The 16,211-nt window shown below is 45.5% G+C and overlaps 1 protein-coding gene across 5 annotated transcripts in view; it reads right to left on the bottom strand.

The window, feature by feature from the left end:
- The window catches only part of Armc9 (armadillo repeat containing 9), a 136,744-nt gene extending 122,368 nt beyond the window's left edge, over positions 1–14,376 (bottom strand). For 4 of the 5 annotated variants that reach the window (XM_028876222.2, XM_037210043.1, XM_028876225.2 and 1 more), the window contains exons 1-5: positions 14,274–14,376; positions 8,742–8,829; positions 5,169–5,297; positions 2,879–3,049; positions 136–291 (exon numbers count right to left, since the gene is read on the bottom strand). In XM_028876222.2, the coding sequence (XP_028732055.1) occupies positions 136–291; positions 2,879–3,049; positions 5,169–5,297; positions 8,742–8,792 (507 nt within the window). In that variant the 5' untranslated portion in view covers positions 8,793–8,829; positions 14,274–14,376. Of the gene's footprint in view, positions 1–135; positions 292–2,878; positions 3,050–5,168; positions 5,298–8,741; positions 8,830–13,879; positions 14,237–14,273 lie in introns of those variants that run through there. The other variant, XM_028876223.2, reaches the window with a different exon arrangement.
- Positions 14,377–16,211: the final 1,835 nt, after the last annotated feature.

Genomic DNA, 16,211 nt, shown 5'->3' with positions numbered 1-16,211 from the left:
AGAATAACTAAAGAAATTAGGGTTACAATAAAATAATAATGAGGATAAACTTTAGGTCTTTTAAAGCATCATTTAGAAACCACCAATACAACAATGTGGTCCAGATTCCGACAAGTTCCACTGATAGCTGCTTACCTGGAAGAGTTCTTTAAACGAGGGGTGGACCATAGGATTGGGCACAAAGGGGAGGGCGTAGAAGGGAAGAAACTCTGTGGTCTGGCTCAGGGCAGCCCCTTTGGTTTCCAGGTAGGTTTTGAAATAAGAAATCCTCTCATCTAGCTCCTGTTTGTCCTAGGAGAAGGAGAACACGTGTTCATGTCTTTGGCTCAGTGCTCAGTCCTCCTGCTCACCCTGTCCACTCTGCGGGCTCCCTAAATTCCAGCCATGTCACCAGCATTGCCCCGTCACATTACATAGGAATGCCAGAGGACCAATGTGTAGTTCACATGTTCCTTTATATCACTAGCACCATCTTTTCAGATCCTTGAAAAGTTTCATGAACATCATTTTCAGTGTCAGAACCAATGTCACCTTGTCCGTCATAATCTACTTGACTAATTCTCCATTTTAGAGAATTAGTGAGAGGTACCATCATTGCTTCCACCTTCCAGACATATAAACATTTGTATGCATTCCCATGTTGCCCTCAGAGGGGTTTCTAAAGAGAATGACACGTCTTTGTAGTTTCCTGAAACAGGAGGGCTCACCTTCTCTTCATGAAGCTAAGGATCGACCACATCCACATCACTGTTCTATATACAACCCAACTCAAGGGACCCCTCCATCACTGTTCTATACACAACCCAACTCAAGGGACCCCTCCATTACTGTTCTATATACAACCCAACTCAAGGGACCCCTCCATCACTGTTCTATATACAACCCAACTCAAGGGACCCCTCCATCACTGTTCTATGTACAACCCAACTCAAGGGACCCCTCCATCACTGTTCTATATACAACCCAACTCAAGGGACCCTCCATCACTGTTCTATGTACAACCCAACTCAAGGGACCCCTCCATCACTGTTCCATGCACAACCCAACTCAAGGGACCCCTCCATCACTGTTCTATGTACAACCCAACTCAAGGGACCCCTCCATCACTGTTCCATGTACACCCCCACCCCCCACACTGTTCCATGTACAACCCAACTCAAGGGACCCCTCCATCACTGTTCTATGTACAACCCAACTCAAGGGACCCCTCCATCACTGTTCTATATACAACCCAACTCAAGGGACCCCTCCATAAAAAAAAACATCACTGTTCTATATACAACCCAACTCAAGGGACCCCTCCATCACTGTTCTATATACAACCCAACCCCCCTCCATTACTGTTCTATGTACAACCCAACTCAAGGGACCCCTCCATCACTGTTCCATGCACAACCCAACTCAAGGGACCCTCCATCACTGTTCCATGCACACCCAACTCAAGGACCCTCCATCACTGTTCTATATACAACCCAACTCAAGGGACCCCTCCATCACTGTTCCATGTACAACCCAACTCAAGGGACCCTCCATCACTGTTCCATACACAACCCAACTCAAGGGACCCCTCCATCACTGTTCTATACACAACCAACTCAAGGGACCCTCCATCACTGTTCTATACACAACCCAACTCAAGGGACCCCTCCATCACTGTTCTATATACAACCCAACTCAAGGGACCCCTCCATCACTGTTCCATGTACAACCAACTCAAGGGACCCCTCCATCACTGTTCTATATACAACCCAACTCAAGGGACCCCTCCATCACTGTTCTATGTACAACCCAACTCAAGGGACCCCTCCATCACTGTTCTATATACAACCCAACTCAAGGGACCCCTCCATCACTGTTCCATGCACAACCCAACTCAAGGGATCCCTCCATCACTGTTCTATACACAACCCAACTCAAGGGACCCCTCCATCACTGTTCTATACACAACCCAACTCAAGGGACCCCTCCATCACTGTTCTATACACAACCCAACTCAAGGGACCCCTCCATCACTGTTCTATGTACAACCCAACTCAAGGACTTTTCCTCTCTGGCTTCAGGGTAGACACTTCAGGTTTTAGAACTGGTGCTTTTCTCCTCCACCACACAGACCCCGCCTTCTTCTTCTTCCTATGAACACACCTCACCCAACCTAGGCCATGAGGTCCTCTTCTGAGCACTGGACTTAGAAAATAGATAACACTGACTTCCATATTCCATCAAAATAGGAAACCGTTTAAACAGAAATAAGGTGGGACAAAACAAACAATAACAAGCACCCAAGAGTCTGCCCCCGCCCCACGGGTTCCATTAGAGGAGCAGCCTTGCAAGAATGGCCACTTGGTGGCAGTGTGAAGCCACCCCCTCAGCACTGCACCCTCCACTGGTGTCCCTGACACTCCAGTGAGTTCCCACAGGAACGAGTGACCAAATGGCAGCTCTCTGTCCTTTGCTGTTTCGTCTGTAATTGAAGGCTCCTCTATCACAGGGGCTTGGCACGCCAGCCCTCTGGGCTCCCTTCCGCATCTCCAGCCATCTAGGAAAAGGCAGCAGAAGCTAAATTCAAGCAGCCCATGCACCTTCAACACGACTTCTCCACTACTTGCATTTAACTATGTGGTCTGTGCCTTTTCCTAGATCCACCAAGTTACCAAGAACCTGAGGTGTTTAGGAAAACGATTTTAACTTTCATCACAGAAATTACAAAATCCACATATAAATTAGAAAATAAACTTCTGAGAATGAAGCCAAAAATCGTGTTTATCAGGACATACGACTCAAGGTGATAAAATGGTCACAAAACTAAATCAATGCTTCCTTGAAATCCCTGATGGCCCGTTAGTTAACTCAGACTGACCCAAACCCCAAATTAGCCTACCGGCCTGCCTCCAGAGTACTTCAGAAGATAGATGGCAAAATGGATGTGAAGGTAGAACTCCAGCTTCTGGGCCAGGGAGTCAGTGTCTCTGATGGAGCTGGGGACGTGTCCCTCCCACAAATCGAAGAACAGCTTCTGGTCTCCGCTGTCAAACGCTGCCACCAAATCCTTCTGTGGAGAAGACACAGCAAGAATCCTGGATGATGCTCACTCTCCCAACACCCCAAACTCTCACCACCTACCTACTGCCAGATACCTACACACTCCTGCCCAGAGACTCCTCTGACTAAAAGCCCTTGGCTACTCAGTTTTTCAGCCTTTGCAATCCCCAATCTGAGACCGGAGGACTCGTGGGCATGTGAGTGCACTCAAGTCTCCCTATGGGGACTATAAAAATTCCAAGGTGGAAGAAACAACTGTTTCAGAACGCTGCCTTACCCTGAGCTACCACCACCCGTTCAAGACAACCCAGAACTTCTTTCCTTGTTTGTTTCTTTTTGTTTTTTGAGACAGGGTGTCTCTGTGGCCCTGGCTGTCCTGGATCTCGCTCTGTAGACCAGGCTGGCCTCGAACTCACAGAGATCTGCCTGTCTCTGCCTCCCGAGTGCTGGGATTAAAGGCGTGCACCACCACTGCCTGGCTGAAACCCAGAACTTTTTCAAGTAAGCCCAATAAAGCTTTTCTGTCTCCTCCCAACAGGCAGCCTGTCAGCCACTGTGTATGGAGGCTGCCAGAACACAGCACAGGCAGCCATGCACAGCCCCCCAGTAGTTGGGGGGACCTGGCTCTCTCGTGAATGGAGACGGCAATTGGTGAAGTGTCTCTGCCCAGGGACGTGCTGCTGGGCTGGGCTCAGCCCACACCGCCCCCTCTGGCTCTGCCCAGGGACGTGCTGCTGGGCTGGGCTCAGCCCACACTGCCCTCCTCTGAGTCCCTGCAACCCTGCCAGCCACTCTGGGGAGCCTGAGAGTTCTGTGACTGTGGATGAGATGAATGCAGACTCACCTTGTATTTCAAGGCTTAGAGTCATGAAATTTTCTTAAACATGTCTTGGCAGACTCTACATATCAAATGGTCTTCTACAATTTATTCTAAAGTCTACATTTGCAAACCTGAAATTACAAACCTTTACTATGTCATTATCATCATATCTGTACCTGGAAATGGTCCTTGCTTTAAAATAACACATGAAACAATCCACTGTTACTACGGTCACAAACTGATCCTCTGTTAGCCTGGGGCACCAAGATGAGAATACATACATACCACCAATCACACTGCTGCTGGAACTGAACCTAAAAATGGCAGCTTAAGGCCACCAACCATTAGTAGATTTTGCTTAACCACTATTCCAGAGACTTTCATTGTTTGAGTTTCTAAAAAAGTATTTTAATTACATCTATTTAGAGAAAGTGTGTGTGTGTGTGTGTGTGTGTGTGTGTGTGTGTGTGTAGTATTGGCACATGAGCTACAGTGTATACATGAAGGTCAAAAGACAACTTTTGGGAGTTGGCTCTCCCACCACATGGTCCTAGCAATCCAACTCAGGTCCTCAGGGTTGGGAGCAAGTGTGTTTACCCACTAAGCGATCTTTCTAGCCCAGTTTTTTGCTAGATTCCCTCATCTTGACTTCCTGCCTCCTAAGTGAGCAACCACACTCCTGTTTTGCCCCAAGGACTTTTGTTTGGGAAAGCTATCAGTGGGGCACTATGATAGAGTGGCATATGTTGTAATATAATAACATACAATATTATCTAATAGCTATTGATTGGATAACCAAAAAATAAAGATAAATAAATATTAAACACGCACACACACACACACACACACACACACACACACACACACACACCAGAAAAGAACAAGTATTAGCAAAGATGGATGAAACTGGAAGCTTCTACATTGTTGGAGGGAATATAGATTTATTTTATGTGTGTGGGTGTTTTGCCAACATGTATGTCTGTGCACCACATGCTTGCCTGATACCTGCAGAAGCCAAAAGAGGGTGTCAGATCCCTTGGAACTAGAGTTACAGATGGTTGTGAGCCACCATGTGGGTGCTGGGAATTGAACCTGGGTCCTCTGGAAGAGCAGCCAGTGCTCTCAACTGCTTGAGTCCCTTCTGTGTGTTTTGATAGCAACCGTCCTAATGTGTTTAACATATGATACCTTGTGGTTCTTAGTGCATTTCTCTGATAGCTTTGGGTCTATGTCTACCTAACTTTAAAGAACTTGCAATTTTGGACCATCAAAAGCATCTTCCCAGAGCTGAAGACAAGGCAGGTCTCACCTGGATCATCAGTGACGTGGAGTCCTTCTTCAGTGACCCACTTGCAGTTTTACACAGTGGCTTTCCTTTTACTTTGCATTCTTTTGAAAATGTCTTCAGGGTTTCTTCAAATTCAGCAAAATCTAAATACTGGGACAGAGAACATAATTCAGGAACAAAAACAAAACAAAACAAATTCCGAATACTCCAATTAAACAACGGTCAAATGCCCTGAACACGCAGATATATAAAAGGCCAACAGGAATATGCTCAAAACCACACCCATACGAATATCTACTATCAAAAAGACGAGACCTAGGAATGTCTCAGCACATGATGCTCTTGCAGAGGACCCAAGTTTAATTCCTAGCACAAAAAACAGGAGGCTCACAACTTCCTGTGTGACTCCAGCTCCAGAGGATCCAACGCCCTCTGCTGGCCTCCATGGGCACCTGCACTCAAATGCACATACATGCACACAAACACATAAATCATGAAATAAGTCTTCAAAGATAAGCGCTAACAGAAACTAGAGGAAAGGGACCCTCCTATACTGTTAGTGGCAATGGAGACCAACACAGCTATAATGGAAAATAAATGGAGGTATCTCAAAAAACAAACTAGGAAGAAGAGTAATAAGAATATATCACATACACGTATGCAACTGTCAAATAACAAATCATACAATAAAAAATCGGAACAACCTTGTGATCCAGCAATCCCATTTCTGGTTATAGATAGGAAGAAAATAAAACCAATTTTTAAGAGTGCTATCTGCACATGAGTATTTCTACAACATTATTCAAGATAGCCAAGACATGGATGAACCTAAATATCTATCAATATAGATAAGTAGGTAAGGAAATACTAAAATAAAATATTACAGCCTTAGGAAATCCGGTCACTGGTAACATGAATGGCATTGGGGACATACATTACAGGAAACAGGCCAGGCACAAAAAGGTAACTATTGCAATTACATGTGCAATATAAACAGTTATGCTTACAGAGCGGATAGCACAATGGCAGTTGCCAGGGGCTTAGACAATAGTTTAGTCAAAGGATACATTTTAGTTATGAAAAATGAGTAAGGCCTGTGAGCCAATATTCAACATGGTGACTGGGAGGTACAAACACATTGGGATTTGCTAGCAGAATTGATTTTAAGTGTTTTGTTTTATTTTGTTTTTTGTTTTTCTAGACAGGGTTTCTCTGTGAGTAGTTCTAGTGTCCTGGAACTCACTCTGTAGGCCAGGTTGGCCTCGAACTTACAGAGATCCGCCTGCCTCCGCCTTCCAAGTGCTGGGATTAAAGGAATGCACTACCACTGCCTGGCTGCTTTTTGTGTTAAGTGTTCTTAACACACAGTCAGCAGAAGAAAAGGAGGAAGGAAGGAAGAGGGTAAGAGGAAACACAAGACGGGTGTACTTAATTAGCTTAATGAGGTGATCACCTCAGTACTTCAGTCCACACATATGTTAAAACATCAGGCCATAAACATACATCTATTTTGTCAATTACACTTATAGAAAATAGGTGCCCATGGATTTCAGATAAAAGTGTCAAATCTTCTGGGGCTGGAACTACAGGTGGTTATGAGCCATCTACATGGGTTCTGGGAAACGAATCTGGGTCTTCTGCATGAACAATATGTGTTTCTAACCACTGAGCCATCTCTCCAGCCCCATCGTTTTTACTATTAATAGAAACTAAAGTGATGCAGTCTGAAAAAAGCAAAGTGATTGAATGGCTCTTGGTTTACTAGGATCGATTTGGAATAGAATTAAAAATAATGCTTTGCTAACAGGAGAATAAAGCATTAAAAATGGGAAATGTTAGCCAGGCGGTGGGGGCACATGCCTTTAATCCCAGCACTCAGGAGGCAGAGGCAGGCGGATCTCTGTGAATTCAAGGCCAGCCTGGTCCACAGAGCAAGTTCCAGGACAGGCACCAAAGCTACACAGAGAAACCCTGTCTCAAAAAACAAAACGAAACAAAACAAAAAAAAGGAAATGTTAGCAGTGAGCCTCTTGCAGAGTACGCCAACCCTTGAGAGCAATGCTCTGATACTGTTCTTCACCCACCATTTCAGCTAGCATCAGTCACATCATGTTCCACCTTTTCTAAACTGTGGCTGGGTCCCCTGGTCCTGTCCACAGTCGTTATGGCACTAGCTATGGCAATTTATTCACCAATTGCACAATGAACAACTTTGCCTATCCAAAGTGGCCACCCATCTCCCTCCACTGTCTCCTGAAGCCTGTCAGTTTACTCACAATGAACAGCTGCAAACCTCAGAGGTCTGCCGGATTCCTACACGCCCAAGCTTTCAGTGTAGCAAACTAAATGGCCATAAGTCAAAGAAGGGTATTCCAGGTCTATAGCATATGCCTGTGATCCCTGCACTGGGGAGGGCAGAGGCAGGAGGATAAGAATTTTAAGGTCATCTTTGGCTACACATCAAGTTCATGGTCATCCTAGGCCACATGAGACCCAGTCAGACACAACACACTCACACTCAAGAATGAGTGAGTGAAATGGAAAATCATGTAACGATAAAAAACAAAACCACAAACTAGGAAGAATTTGTTGCAGCTTACTATTTATTTGTATATTCCTTTACTCATTTAATTTGTTTTGATAACAGGGTCTCTGTATAAAGTGCACACTGACCAGCTAAAGCCTTTCAATTACCTGGATTACATGTGTAAACTTGCTACCTTTTAAGGATTTATTTATCTTTATATCATGTGCACAAGTAGCTTGTCTGAATGTTTATCTGTACACCACATGCGTGCAGCACCCACAATGCCAGACAACACCAAATCCTTTAAAACTGGAATTATAGATGGCTGTTAGCCACATGTAGGTGCTGGGAACCAAACCTGGGTCCTCTGGAAGAGCAGACAATGCTTTTAACCACCAAGCCATTTTTTGCTACATTTTAATTTTGCTTTTAAAGATTTAGTCTTTTTGTTTTTATGTGTATGGGTGTTTTTGTCTATATGTATCTCTGTGCCACATCCACGCCTGGTATCCACAGAAGCTAGAAGAGGGTGTTGGATGCCCTGAAACTAGAATTATTAATGGTTTTAAGTCACCGTGTGGGTGCTGAGAATCAAACCTGGGTCCTCTCAAAAAGCAGCCAGTGATTTTTTTTTTTTTTTTTTTTTTTTTTTTTTTTTTGGTTTTTTGGGACAGGGTTTCACTGTGTAGTTTTGGTGCTTGTCCTGGAACTCACTCTGTAGCCCAGGCTGGCCTCGAACTCACAGAGATCCACCTGGCTCTGCCTTCCAAGGGCTGAGATTAAAGGCATGTGCCACCACTGCCCGCCTGCAGCCAGTGATCTTAACCTCTGATCCAGCTCTCTGTTCCTACTATATTCTAAAATACATGTTTTGGGGACCTGAGTTCCAATCCCAGTACTCACAGAAGGTGGCTCACAAATGCCTGCAACTCCAGCTCCAAGGGATCCAATGCCCCACTCTGGCCTCCATTGGCAGTCACACACAATGCAAACAGTCATACAGACATAAACATACAAATAATCTTTTTTAAAAATGCTTTTCTATGACTTGTGTTTCATATAATTACCTCTTTCACCAGTCCAAGCAATTCAGATTCATGGGCCAGAATATCCCCCATAGTGAACTGTTACTGGCAATTCTCACAGCAGAACTCTCTACAAGACAAAAACATAACACAAAGGTTAATTCCACCACCTGAGAAATGGCATATGGGCAGCTGTGGTGGGCAGAAGACAGGGCCCCAGAGACGGATGCAGTGATCCCCAGAACCTGTGACCACAGGACACCAGGAGTCACATGACTGGAGGGTTAAAAATGCAGGTGGCGCTGAGATAACTAATCAGCTGTCCTTCAGTCACAGAGACAAGCCTGGATTACCAGCTCACCCAAGAGAGTCACAGAGGAAAAGGAGGCAGTGTAGCTAGAGTTTTCCTGCCTGGACCTCAGTCAGGACAAATCTTTGTCACCTGCCAGTCCCACAGCTGCTCAGACCCAACCAAGTAAACACAGAGACTTATATTGCTTACAAACTGTATGGCCGTGGCAGGCTTCTTGCTAACTGTTCTTAGAGCTTAAATTAATCCATTTCCACAAATCTATACCCTGCCACACGGCTTGTGGCTTACCAGCATCTTTTCATGCTGCTTATCATGGCGGTGGCTGGCAGTGACTCCTTCTGCCTTCCTGTTCTTTTATTTCTCCTCTCTGTTAGTCCCACCTATACTTCCTGCCTAGCCACGGCCAATCAGGTTTTATTTATTGACCAATCAGAGCAACTTGACATACAGATCATCCACAACACAGCCAAGTGCAGACCATCTCAGACACCTGCACTCAGGCCCGTGGTCCTAATCATCCTCTATGCGGACCTGCTGGGTAAAGCCACAAGGAACCCAAGAACGGGCTCCCACAGGACATACAGAACATCCCACAGCAAGGCAGGAAGGCCAGTGTCAGAGCGACAAGATGCAGAGAGATGGACCTGTCACTGCAGGTTTTGAAGACAGAGGAATGATCACAAGTCAAGGAGGGAAGGCAGGAACTGGGAGGCCAGGCCCACTGTCCTCTAGCTTGTCATGACAGAAACAAGCTGCCAAGACCTGAATTTGGCACATGCATCTGAGTCCCCTTAGCAGAGGGCCAATCAAGCACTCCTGTGGCTACGCACCGGAAATGTTCACTGCAGGCTTCTAACCTCCAGAACTTCAGAAGACCAAGCCTGTACCAGTTCAAGTCACCAAGTTCACGGGGTTCCTCACAGCAGCGGTAGAAAACAAGAGAGCTGAGCTGCCGTCCTCTGGCAGAGTTCTTGACAAGAAGGCACCCAGCCCTCGAGCACCTCAAGAACTGCCAGTGTGGCACACATCTGTAATCCTAGCACTTGGAAGGGAACGGGTGATACACACTCCTGCAACCCCAGCATGTGGGAGGAGTTTCTAGGACCCTACAGAAGGCAGACTTCTTAGGCAGACCTCTCTAAGCCCTATGTAGCTCTCCATTGATCTGCTGACTTGAACCACACAGGCCGTCAAGCAGTTCCAGCATCCATGGAAATGCAATGACGCCCACAATATATCCTACCCTCGAGTACCTGCATGTACACAATTCCGGCTGCTTGGATGCTCTTCCTGGAAACATCTACATCTTGTTTGGCCTCCACTTAATGGGGCCCACCCAGAGAGGCTTGCCAAACCACCCATCTAGCCCATCACTCCCAAGTGCTGTGGCTTCCTAGAAGCACTCTCCCCTGACTGACTTCAATATCCTGTCATTGATGCATCTGCAACAGAATCCCCTTCCATAAATCAAGGCAAGCATTGCGTGTGGCACTACACCTTCAATGCCCGTTAGACAGCCAGGCCCTGACAGGTCTGGAGCTGGATGGAAAGAGACTCAGGAAGAGAATGAGAACTCATTAGAAACAGGGTAATGATTTGAAGACAAGGGAAGGTAGGAGCCACACTGACGAAGGCAATGTGACAGGGTGGCACGCTTTTAATCCCAGCACTTGGGAGGCAGGGGCAGGTGGATCCCTGTGAGTTCAAGACCAGCCTGGTCTACAGAGTGAGTTCCAGGACAGCCAGAGCTACACACAGAGAAACCCTGTCTTGAAAAACCAAAAAAAGTGGGAGCGGGGAGGTGTGTCACATTCCAGTGATTTGGAAGACAGAAGGCAGTGGTCTTCTGTCTTCTTCTGAGTGGGAGAGAAGCTTAGCATCACTACACTTTTGGGCGGGACGTGGTGACAAGAAGCTTACTACCACCAAGTGCATGGATAAGGAGGATGGAGGAATTCAGTAAAGTGGCAGGATACAAGATCGATGCAAAAAAATCAGTAGCCCTCCTATACACAAATGATAAAAGGGCTGAGAAAGAAGTCAGAAAAACATCACCCTTTACAATAGCCACAAATAATATAAAATACCTTGGGATAACACTAACTAAACAAGGGAAGAACCTGTTTGATAAGTCTCTAAAGAAAGAAATTAGTGGCGCACGCCTTTAATCCCAGCACTCGGGAGGCAGAGCCAGGCGGATCTCTGTGAGTTCGAGGCCAGCCTGGGCTACCAAGTGAATTCCAGGAAAGGCGCAAAGCTACACAGAGAAACCCTGTCTCGAAAAACCAAAAAAAAAAAAAAAAAAAAAAAAAAAAATAAAGAAGATATCAAGAAAATGGAAGGATCTCCCATGCTCATGGATAGGTAGGATTAACATAGTAAAAATGGCAATCTTACCAAAAGCAATCTACAGATTCAATGCAATCCCCATCAAAATCCCAACACAATTCTTCACAGACTTGGAAAGAAAAATACTCAACTTCATATGGAAAAACAAAAGACCCAGGATAGCTAAAAGAATCCTGTATAATAAAGCAACCTCTGGAGGCATCACCATCCCTGACCTCAAACTCTACTATAGTAATAAAAACAGCTTGGTACTGGTATAAAAATCAACATACGGACCACTGGAATCGAAATGAAGACCCTGACCTTAATCCACACACATATGAACACCTGACTTTTGACAAAGAAGCCAAAACTATACAATGAAAAAAAGAAAGTATCTTCAACAAATGGTGCTGGCATAACTGGATGTCAATATGTAAAAGATTATAAATAGATACATATCTGTCACTATGTACAAAATTCAAGTCCAAGCAGATCAAAGACCTCAACATAAATCCAGTTACACTAAACTTGATAGAAGAGAAAGTAGGAAGTACTCTTGAACGCATTGGCACAGGAGATCACTTCCTAAATATATCACCAGCAGCACAGACACTGAGAACAACAATTAATAAATGGGACCTCTTGAAACTGAGAAGCTTTTGTAGGGCAAAGACACGGTCAATAAGACAAAAAGACAGCCAACAGAATGGGAAAAGATCACCAACCCCACATCCGACAGAGGACTGATCTCCAAAGTATATAAAGAACTCAAGAAACTAGACATCAAAATACTGAACAATCCAATTAAAAAATGGGCTAAAGAACTAAACAGAATTCTCAAGAGAAGAATATCAAATGGCTGAAAGACATTTAAGAAAATGCTCAACATCCTTAATCATCAGAGAAATGCAAATCAAAATGACTCTGAGATATCACCTTACACCTGTCAGAATGGCAATGATCAAAAACACTGATGATGGTCTATGTTGGAGAAGATGCAGAGCAAAGGGAACACTCCTCCACTGTTGGTGGGAATGCAAACTTGTACAACCACTGTGGAAATCAGTATGGCAGTTCCTCAGAAAATTGGAATTCGATCTACCTCAAGACCCAGCCATACCACTCTTGGGTATATACCCAAGGAATGCTCAATCATACCACAAAGATACATGCTCAACTATGTTCATAGCAGCACTATTTGTAATAGCCAGAACCTGGAAACAGATCAAGGGAGGACCCTAGGATGACTGTGGCTTATAATAATTAATTAATTTTTAAAAGGATGGAGGAAAGCATGCTGGAAATAAGAATACTTCGGAAAGTGGGCAAGTCAATGTGTTGAAATCTCCAAGGTAAGTACAGAGGTAAGGAGGGAAATGTCTTTAAGAAAACAGGCTGTCAGGGGTTGGAGAACTGGCTAATCCTCTAAAGGACCTGGGTTTAATGCCCAGCACCCACATGACAGGTCACAACTGTCTATAACTCCAGTTTCAAGGGAATCCATGGCAACAGGCATGCACGTAGTACACATATCTATGCATGCAAGCCAAATATTCATACACATAACATAAAAAAAATCTTTAAAAAAAGAAAGAATGCAGGCAGTGGTGGCGCAGGTGGATCTCTAAGTTCGAGGCCAGCCTGGGCTACAGAACGATATCCAGGATAGGCTCCAAAACAACACAGAGAAACTCTGTCTCGAAAAAAAAATAAATAAATAAAAAAAAAATAAAAAAAAAAGAAAGCAGGCAGAAAAGAAAGCTCCATGAGGTGACACAGGCACACCTTTAATCCCAGCACTCAGGAGGTAGGGGCAGGCAGATCTCTGAGTTTGAGGCCAGCCTGGGCTACAGAGTGAGTTCCAGGACAGCCAGGGCTATATAGAGAAACCCTGTCTTGAAAAACCAAATAAATAAATTTAATTAAGTTAAAAAGCAGGCTGAGCAAGCCATAGGGAGCAAGGCAATGAGCAGCACCTTCATGGCCTCAGTACTGGTTCACGCCTCCAGGTTCAGCCTTGAGTTTCTGCCCTGACTCACTTTGATGAACAGTGACGTGGAATTGTAAGCAAAACAATCCCGTTCCTCTCCATGTCGAACAACTGGAAACTTGGTAAGCCAAAACAGAGATCCCGAGTGCCTCGGCCATGTCGCTTTTGGCCATGCTGGTTCATCACAGCAATAGAAACTAACTAGGTCAGTGCCACGTGGAGCAAATTCACATCCACCTCAGAAAGCGACAAAGCTAGAATTAAATGTATGCCGATGCTGCAGGAGAATATGCAGGGCTGGTTCTCTCCTCCCAGCACGTGGGTCCTGGGGTTCCGACTCTGGTCTCCAGGCTTGGTCAGCAAATGCATACTTCTTGCCGGTTCAAGGTCACCCGTTTGAGAACCCTCTCTGTTGGATGGAGGTCCCGTCTCCTTAGCTCGGTTAATTTAGGCCAGACAACCTCTGGGCTAAGGATCTACTTTATGGAGAAAGAAGGGGGCTGTTTATCGTGTTTTGGCATGCGGTGACGACTTCTGCATTCCCACCTGCGAGAGATTGAGGCCTACAGCTGGCTGAATACGAAGATGAATTTATACTGCGAATCACCATGCTTCCCCTTAGATTCAGTGAAGTCTGAGCTTGTCCTGGGTGCTGGGAGGGAAAACTACTCGTGAAAACTATGGGGAGAGAGGGACCTAAACGCCCCAGGCCATGGGATCGCGCTGCGGATGCTCAGCTAGACGACCTGGGCCACTCCAAGTTCGCCTCACCGCAGCAGAGCGAGGGGTTCCTGGGGAAGCAGTGAACCCACGCTTGGGATGCGCGGGCGGCTGCCTCAGGCCCTGGCCACGTCGGAGCCAGGACTGACGAGGCCGGTGACCCACGCGGGGTGCCCAGGCCTGCGCCACCGCGCCCGGCCGCACCGAGGGCCGCGCTTACCAGCTGCAGGGCTGCGCTCTCTCCTCCGGACCGCCAGCTCTCCCGCCGTCACCCCGGCAACCGCCGCCGCGGCGTCACGTGAGGGGACGCGGCCAATCGCACAGGGCGAAGCCGGCGCGGAGCATCCTGGGAAGGAGAGTGGGCAGCTGCGGAAGTGCGTGGTTGCGGCTGCGTGGCGTGCCCGGGTCTTTAGCTAAGTCGGCCTGTTTAAGTTCCGAGCGCCACATTTCCACCTACGTCAGACCCTCCGGAGATTATCAGAGTCACTTTTGTCTTTTTCGGGTGCGTTTAGGTTTGTAAACAAACAAAAAGCGGAGACTGGCGAGAAGGCTTCGAGGCTAAAGGCGCTTTCCTCCAAACCCGACTGACACAAGTTCGACCCCAGGACCTACCCGGGGAAACGAGCGTGCTTTTAACAGTACTCAAGGTTCTGCTCAGCCCACTGTCCTTAGTGTGTTCAGATCTACTCTTCTTACTCTGGTCCAAACGCAGTGCGGAAGGCAAGAAAAAAACTCGCCTTTAAAGAGCCCTAGGGTGGTCGGAGGCCCCCATCTCTTGGGCTCTCTGCCCTGTCAATACTTTTATGAGTTAGGATACCTTTCAAGCAAGGGTCTATTATATTGGAAGAGAGTACTATGTCCTATCCAGGTAATATGGCTTGAAAATAATTTTCCCGGGATGTATTCTCAACAAACAGTTGTAAGTATAACTGTGTACCAGGGTTGCCAAATAAAATATAGGGCAGCCAATTATCTTTAAATTGCAGATAACTATCAGAAATATATCCGCAATATTGCCACATTCTAGTGTACATATATGGTGCTATATTTTGTATTTTTATTTGCTGAATACCTAACCATATATGTGTTCAGCATCCTACTGAGCGAGTCACATAGGTTCCTTGATTGGCTCCCATGTCCGTGGGTGGGTAATGGGCTCAAGCTCACACTGTTGTGCTTAACTAGAAGTCGATGCATTTGCAAAACAACCACAGTTAACACACCCTCTACCCTCTTGTTTTCCAAAATCCCTCATCCTCTGTCTTCTGGGAAGGACCCAGACAAAACTGTGCGCTCTTCCTCATGAATCCCATGCAACTCAAATCCCAAACAACTTGCAGTTGACTGATCCCTGTGTTTACCCATGACTGACGTTTCAACTTCCCACTGTCTCCTAGTTGATTGGCTGAAGTTAGAAACTGTACTCACTCCCTGAAACTAGTCAGAAATAAACGTTTCTGGGTCTTCTGCTGAGAGTTAACTGTAAACCATAAACCACCCTAACCATAAATCATCCCACCCCTCCATGTAAGTGTTAGATGGAGCCCCTGCTCTCCCTATTGCAATAACCTGAATAAAATCCATCTTCTTAACTGTCCAGGTTTTGTCTTTGGTAAAATGAATTACATGAGGTAAAGCCCTCGGGGGCTTGGCAGTTAAGAGCCCTGGCTGATCTTTCAGAGGACCAGTTCGATTCCCAGCACCCACATGGCAGTTTACAACCATCTGTAACTATAGTTCTGGGTCTCTAACACCCTCTTTAGCTTCCAAGGGCACTGCATGTACATGGTACATAAACATACATGCAAGCCGAATAAGCATACATGTGAAAAATAAAATTCATGGCTAGAGAGATGGCTCAGCCATTAAAAGCTTCCAGAGGACCCAAGCTCAATTCTCATACCTACTTGGTGGCTCACAACCATCTGTAATTCCAATTATCGGATGCTTATTTATTTATTTATTTATTTATTTATTTATTTATTTATTTATTTATTTTGGACTCCACAGGCACTGCACATGTGGGGTGCACAAACAAGACACACATAAATAAAAATAAAATACGAATAAATACATTTTAAATTAAAAAAGATATGTCTACAAAGGTGTGTGGGAGGGGATGCCTCAGAATTCACAGAACTGGAGAGAGCCAACCTAA

Source organism: Peromyscus leucopus, chromosome 13, assembly GCF_004664715.2.
Source record: "Peromyscus leucopus breed LL Stock chromosome 13, UCI_PerLeu_2.1, whole genome shotgun sequence".
In the NCBI taxonomy this organism is placed as follows: Eukaryota; Metazoa; Chordata; class Mammalia; order Rodentia; family Cricetidae; genus Peromyscus; species Peromyscus leucopus.
Note: the sequence above shows the minus strand (reverse complement) of the source record. Positions and strands in the feature narration are given on the sequence as shown.